This window comes from Colobus angolensis, unplaced genomic scaffold, assembly GCF_000951035.1.
Source record: "Colobus angolensis palliatus isolate OR3802 unplaced genomic scaffold, Cang.pa_1.0 Scaffold19, whole genome shotgun sequence".
In the NCBI taxonomy this organism is placed as follows: domain Eukaryota; kingdom Metazoa; phylum Chordata; class Mammalia; order Primates; family Cercopithecidae; genus Colobus; species Colobus angolensis.
The window spans coordinates 12146734-12154172 of NW_012115043.1; the positions used below are offsets into that span (position 1 = coordinate 12146734).

The 7439-nt window shown below is 47.2% G+C and overlaps 1 protein-coding gene across 1 annotated transcript; it reads right to left on the reverse strand.

Moving 5' to 3' along the window:
* Window positions 1-203: 203 nt before the first annotated feature.
* Window positions 204-860, reverse strand: LOC105510608 (myosin light polypeptide 6-like). Its single transcript, XM_011940489.1, has one exon. It carries the CDS (start codon window positions 816-818, stop codon window positions 366-368), a length of 453 nt encoding a protein of 150 aa, XP_011795879.1. The 5' UTR covers window positions 819-860; the 3' UTR covers window positions 204-365.
* Window positions 861-7439: the final 6579 nt, after the last annotated feature.

Sequence of the window (7439 nt, forward strand, 5' to 3'; positions counted from 1 at the left end):
TATGGAGGTCCAGGCCCTAGACATCTGCTGCTCTGATATATCCTATGCAAAACTGCAACTCATAGGCAAGGTTTGTTTAGCTGGGACTGTGTGATTTTGCCACTGCTATTATTTTAAAGTCAACGCACTTAGGAGGGGTAAGCATGCCTCCGTTCTTCCTCCTCTATTGTTTTTTTTTTTTTTTTTTTTTTTTTTTTTTTTTTGAGGGCCCAGAGAGCAAGTTTATTTGGTGAATGCTGACGGCAAACATCATCCAAGAGAGACAAGATGGGAAAGGTGCTGAGACAAGAGAGCCTAGGGAAACTTCAGGCTAGATACAAAATTCACACAGGGAAAGGCACGGAGTCGGGAGACTGGGAGGGTCCTCAGCCATTCAGCACCATGCGGACGAGCTCTTCATAGTTGATACAACCATTGCTGTCCTCGTGCCCTGCCACCAGCATCTCTACTTCTTCCTCTGTCATCTTCTCACCCAGTGTGACAACATGCCGGATTTCAGCACCCATGACGGTGCCATTTCCTTCCTTGTCAAACACCCGAAGTCCTTCGACATAATCCTCATAGGTGCCCTGGTCCTTGTTCTTGGCCACTGTCTGCAGCATGGGCAGAAAGTGCTCAAAGTCCAGCACCTTCACATTCATCTCATCACTCTTGGGGTTCCCCAGGACCTTGAGCACCTCGGCGTTCGTAGGGTTCTGGCCCAGGGCCCTCATCACGTCCCCACACTGGCTGTACAGGATCTTGCCATCACCTGTTCGGTCAAACAGCTGGAAGGCCTCCTTGAACTCTGCGGTCTGGTCTTCGGTGAAGTCACACATCTTGACTGCTCAGTTCTGCGGGACCTTTTCCTGCAGTAATGGCCTCCTCTATTGTTTTTAATACTGTGGCTTCCTACATTAAGGTTACATAACTGGGCCCTAAAGGCATTGCCCTGGAGACCCCAGACACTCATCTATTTATTCAATGGATATTTTTGAGCACCTTTTATTGCACTCTTCTACATAAACAACACATCCTACTTCAGGAGCTTAAATTCTAGGGGAATGAAACTGGCAATAGGTAAGTAAAATTATATGGTATATCAGATGGGTAAGTGTTACAGAAAACAAAACAAGAAAAGGCAAGAGAGTGCCAGAGGAAGGAAATTTTTATGGAGCCAGTAAAGTCCTCACTGAGGTCACATTTGACTGATGACCTGAAAGGTCAGGGAACTGTAGCTATCTGAAGAAACAGCAAGAGCAGAGGCGCTGGGGTAGGGAGTGGTTTGCCTTGCTGGAAGAACAGCACAGGAGTTAACTTGCCCAGAACAAAAAAGCAAGGAGGAGTGGAGAAGTGCTGAGAGAAAGAGGAAATGGTAGAGGGCAAGACAGATCACATGGACCCTGATAGGGTCAACGTAGGTACTTCAGAGTGTGACCAAGCACCCCCACTTTGTTTTTTTTTTGAGACAGAGTTTTGCTCCTGTTGCCCAGGCTACAGTGCAATGGCACGATCTTGGCTCAGTGCAACCTCCGCCTCCTGGGTTCAAGTGATTCTCCTGCCTCAGCCTCCCAAGTCGCTGGGATTACAGGCACACGCCACCATGCCCAGCTAATTTTTGTATTGTTAGTAGAGACAGGGTTTTACCACGTTGGCCAGGCTGGTTTTGAACTCCCGACCTCAGGTGATCCGCCTGCCTCGGCCTCCCAGAGTGCTGGGATTATAGGCATTAGTCACTGTGCCCTGTCTCCAAGTATCCCCATTTTTCTAGGGTATAAACCAAAAACAAATTCTAAGGTTGCCCCCCTCCTAACAATTGAATGGACCCTTCCTCTCAGCCAAGGGCATTCTAGAGTTAACCTGGAAATCTCGTTCAGGCCATGATGGAAGAGGGGGCAGGATATGCCTCATTATATCCCTCCAGCATTAACACCAACATGGACCTTAAGTCTGACAAGAAACATTTACAGTCTATTCTCACTAAGCCTGCTACTCAGAGGCTCATCTGCATAAAACCTAGGGCTTCACTCTCTCTCTCATAGGAACCTAGACATTCCTTTCTACTGACAACTTTCAACCAACTGCTAATCAGAAAAAATGTAAATCTACCTATGACCCTTTCAGATCCAGCCAGTGTAGATCTTACACGTATTGACTGATGTATTATGTCTCCACAAAATGTGTAAAAGCAAACTGTACTCTGACCACCTTGGGCACCTGTCATCAGAATCTCCCGAGGCTGTCACAGTGTATCTTTAACCTTGGCAAAGTAAACTTTCTAAATTGAGATCTGTCTCATTTACTTCACAATGGTTCACAAAGCTTTAATTACTTCCCCTCCTCCACCCTTTCTCTGGCTCCCTTTCCTAATTAGTACTTCAGAAGTACAAATATAACCTTTCACCTCCTGTCCCACCAGACATTCCCTACAGGGCAAGTTCTTCTAACTTTATGTTCCAAGATAGATCTCTCCTGGTGAGCTGACAGATTTGCAAACCAAAGCATGCTCACCAGGGAACTTCCACCCTCCAAGCAGGCGTTTGAAAGCATATCTGCTGTGGCCACTTTTACAACTTCTGCCTAGAAAAGTGCCAACTCAACTTCCCCACGGCTAAAACACCAAGCTAGCAGGGAACCCCCGTCCTTATTCATTTCTTTCGTTACCTTATAAAAATGCCTGCTTTCTGCTCTAAAGTGAAGCCACAGAGCAGGACATCTGTATGTTTCCCCCAAGTTATAGTAGCTTCAGAATAAATTCACTTGTTTTGTATCAGGCCTCGTTCTTGCTCACTGGACTCTGCATGTGAACAACTAACCACCTTTCAGTTATGATGTTGGTAGCCTGTACAGGGAACCACTGTGCACTACAGGTCGGCCTGTTCCTGAGCTACTGGGCAAGGCATGATGTTACCTGGGAGTACCAGCTGCTGGTGGCTAATGAACCCCAAGATGGGAACATTAGGGAATTTCCCAGCAGCTACCAAAAATGCTTGTTTTGGGGGCACCTATTGCCTCCCTGCATGATATTTGCTGCCTTCAACACTTTGCTGATACAAAGCAAGTGAAATCCAAAAAAGAAAAACAAAAGACCGGTTAACTTCAGAACTAAGTCGGTCAGGAGTGCCCCCGACTACCCTCTGCCTCTTTTGGGGTGTCACTGAAGCCCTGACATGCTTAGGACCTGGCTGCTAGTGATATCATTTGAACATTTTTGTATGTACAGAGTAAGGGTTAAAGAAAGGAGACAAACAAAAAGTGGCTCAACAGTCAAAGACAGGTTCATCATGGAGAATAAACCTGAGAGGGGCTTCTGGCCAATGTAGGTCAGGAGTGTTCTCTTACAGACTAAGGGTATTTAAGGTTTTAGGGAGGGATAGCTTGTCACAGGTTCAGAATGTTTCTGGGTGGAAGTTTTATTGCAAAGTTGGCATGTTTCTGGTTGGAGGAGGGTTATTTCAGGGTTGGAATGTTTCTGGTCAGAGGTGTCATCTGTGGTTTATGGTTGTGCCGGCATTAGCCATTAGGCTGATTTTGGGGGGCTGGATTTAGGTGGTTTTTAATCAAGGGGAACTTAAAATGGCAGTGTTTGTCCAAGATGGTGATGCTCCTGCTCTGTCATGTAGCACCACAGAAGCTCTGCTCAGATGGGACTCAGATGTCCATGGAGCCATTTTGGAAATGGACTGGAAGATTCAGGCTCTCACCCAGCCAGGGATTTTGTTTTGAAGTGCACCATTTGTTTGTGTGAATGTATGACTTTGCATATGGGCCCCGATTTCTTTTCTATCTCCAACTTCACCCTTCTAATTACTGTCATTCAAGAAAAATGAGACAAGTCTCAATCATTTTAGGAGATTTATTTGCCAAAGTTTAGGACACAGGCCCATGACACAGCCTCAGGAAGTCCTGACAACATGTCCCCAGGATGGTCGGGGCACAGCTTGGTTTTATACCTTTTAGGGAGACGTGAGGCATCAATCAACATATGTAAGAAGCACATTGGTTCCATCCGGAAAGGCAGGGAGGAGGCTTCCAGGTCTCGGGTCCCTGTGACAAATGGCTGCATTTTTTTGAGTTTCTGATAAGCCTTTTCAAAGAAGGCAATCAGAATATGCATCTATCTCAGCGAGCAGAGGGATGACTTCAAATAGAATGGAGGACAGATTTGCCTGGAGCCGTTCCCAGCTTGAAGGGGCCCAAGATACTTTCCTTTCACATTATCAGCTTTACTTACACTATCAGTCACTTACAGCATTACTCCTCTGGGCAGCAGGCACCCCTTGCTCCGTCTGGCTGGAAACAATTCACTTTGGCAACTTGCAGAGGTGAGAGGAACCCACCCTACTAGACCTGGGGTGCTGAGGCTTATCACAGGCAAAAGTCTAGCCCATCTGCAATGCCACCTCCTGAATGAGACACAGCTATTACTATTTAAGCTGATCCATTCTCAAAAACTGGACAGGGCTATGACCACCTGCATGAGTACTCATAGCTCCTTCTTTAGCCTGTTAAACATATACACTTAGCCAACCTGTCATATCTGGTTATGATTGGCAGTGGGGAACATACATGAAAACTAGGAATTTGGAAAATGCCTCCGACAGCCCTGAAAGACATGTACAAACAAATTAAAGCTATGTCTGACCCCACGTTGTTGCTAGACCAAAGATTAGCATCCTGACTCAGGACAGGACCATTCTGGTGGCAAAGCTACTTGTAACAGTGGCCCCATTTGCAAGGATAGGCATATCCCTCCATTGTGGAGCTTACTGCTGTTGCATCCTCTATATGGGAAAACAAGGCAAGCTCTTTCAGAGACCTTCTAGACCAGCAGTCCCCAACCTTTTTGGAACCAGGGACCGGTTTCATGGAAGACAATTTTTCCATAGGATGGGGTGAAGGGGAGGGGAGGATGGTTTTGAGTTGAAAATGTTCCACCTCAGATCAGGCATTAGACTATCACAAGGAACAGACAGCCTAGATCCCTCGGATGCACAGTTCACAATAGGTTTTGTGCTCCTATGAGAATCTAATGTTGCAGCTGATCTGACACGAGGCAGAGCTCAGGCGTTAATGCTTGCTAGCCCACCACTCACCTCCTGCTGTGCGGCCTGGTTTCTAACAGCCCACAGACTGGTACTGGTCTGTGACCCAAGGGCTGAGGACCACTGTTCTAGACTTCACATCATAATGCTCCAATCAGTATCATCTGTAAGTTCATGTACTTGTGAATATTCCCAACTCCAAGTAGATCAGTTCCATTCTGATGTCCAATGGCTACACCCTCCTTTCAGCAGAAAGCAGCCAGAATGAACATGGCACCCAGATCCCATAGAAATGGGAGGGAACTTGGGGTTGGGAAACTGTAACTGAGTACCCCAATTTATCTAAGAGGTGGTTTATTTTTCTCTCTCTTCTTTTGCTTCCCTGGCTCCCTGTCTCCCACCTAAGCCCTTCAGAAATGCAAATATAAACTTTCACCTCCAGCCTCACCAAAGATTCCCTAAGCAGCAAGTTATTCTAATCTTGTGCTCCAAGACAGATCTCTCGTTGAGAGCTGCCAGTCCATGGGCAGACCACCAAGGCATACCTGCCACGGAACTTTCGCCTCCAGGACGAGGCCTCAGAACTTTCACCTTGTGGGGATGGCCTCCGAACTTTCACCCTCTAGGAGTTGCCCTGGAGCTTTCATCCACCAGGAGGGCATGTCGAAAGCATGCCTGTTTGCAATCTTTTACAACTTACTTCTGCTCAGGAAGGTGCCACGACCGGTGCCTGAGGACACAGTCACCCCTCCCCTAGCCCTCTCTAAAACATAAACAAAGGCATGAAGAGTGTTGCAATGAACATAAGAAAAATAAATAAAACCTGGACAGGGCATTCCCTGAGCAGGGCTACAGCAACTGTTGGCCGGAAAACATTCAAGCAGCAGGTATACAACTGTTACCCCATTCCTTTCTAGCTGCTCACCGAACACACAGCTCTGAGCGCAGTCACTTCCTCGAAAGCCCTCCAAGATAAATTAGCTGCAAGGCTAGTTCCAGAAGTGACCGGAAAGTAACTAAACCAATTCCTGTGATTATCATAATCCACTGAAAAAATGGTTAAGAGCCAGGGGACCCTGGAGAACAATAGCCCTTTTTTCTGGCCTGAAAGTGTTTCCACTCGTCCCAGCAGTTTGGGCACCTGTACAGGCAGTGCCCCCAACAGGTGGCCCAAGTCTCTAAGAAGGACTGGTATAGAATGGAAGAGGGCCCCAGGCACCCCATACTGCCACCCAATAGGTGGGTAACCCGGGGCAAGTCATTCCTCTGGGAGCTACAGTTACTCATCTCTCAATTGAGGGTTTTACTTTGTTTTCAAGATAGAGTCTCGCTTTGTTGCCCAAGCTGGAGTGCAATGGCACGAGAGACCACCTCACTGCAACCTCCACCTCCCAGGTTCAACCAATTCTCTTGCTTCAGCCTCCCAAATAGCTGGGATTACAGGTGTGTGCTACCACACCCGGCTAATTTTTTGTATTTTTAGTAGAGACGGGGTTTCACCATGTTGGCCAGCCTAGTCTCGAATTCCTGACCTCAGGTGATCCACCCACCTTGGCCACCAAAAGTGCTAGGATTACAGGCGTGAGCCACCATGCCTGGCCTTCAGTTGAGGATTTTATGAGGAGTCAATGAAATTATGAAGTGAGGAACACAGCCCAGTTTATAATGGGGACTCAATTCATGTTGGTTCCTTCGCACTACTGCATATGAGTTGACCAAGGGCAGCCTGCCGTCTCTCCAGCACACTTGACTGCTGTGCTTTCTGACTTGCCTGTCAGTCCAAAGGTACTGCCTGAGGAAGTCCAAAACGTCTCTGTCCATGAACAAGGCCAGTGAAACCTACTCCATGGCTCCATTCATTTGTTTCTAAGGAAAGTCAGCTGCATCCATGCCCCCGACACCCCTCAGTGCCTGGCCCTTGCCCAAGTACACTCCCAACCAAAGAGAAAGCCCAGATAAGCCTTCATGGCAGGAGGACAGAGAAAGCTCCAAAAAGAGGCCCAGGCCTGGCTGAGCTCTCATGAGGACACAGGTGCCTGGCAACTTAGTAAAAGTTCTCTCAATTTCTCTCCACTAAGTAAAGAAAGTGTGTGGTTTCCCAAGAGTGCTTCATGTTTCAAGAAAAATAAAGATAAAATTCCTCTGTGGAAGAGAACAATTATCCTGGGTGTTTAATATGCAGGCAATTCCTCTGGGTTTAAAGAATGTGACTTGCCCAGGGTCTTCATCTAGTTTAGGAGAGCTAGGAATAGGTCACTTTCCCTGTACAAAGAAGATTTTGACACACTGCTGTGGGGGTCCTTTGCCGATTCCCCCACTCTCTCCCAGCCACCTCCCAGGACTATGGAAGTTGGAAAGAGGCTGGGGAGCCAACTGACAGAGACCAGAGAGCCACAGAGAAAAACTGAGTCACAC

Bases quoted from the DNA above. Each gene is read 5' to 3' on its own strand.
- LOC105510608 (XM_011940489.1), bottom strand. From the start codon at position 818: ATGTGTGACTTCACCGAAGACCAGACCGCAGAGTTCAAGGAGGCCTTC.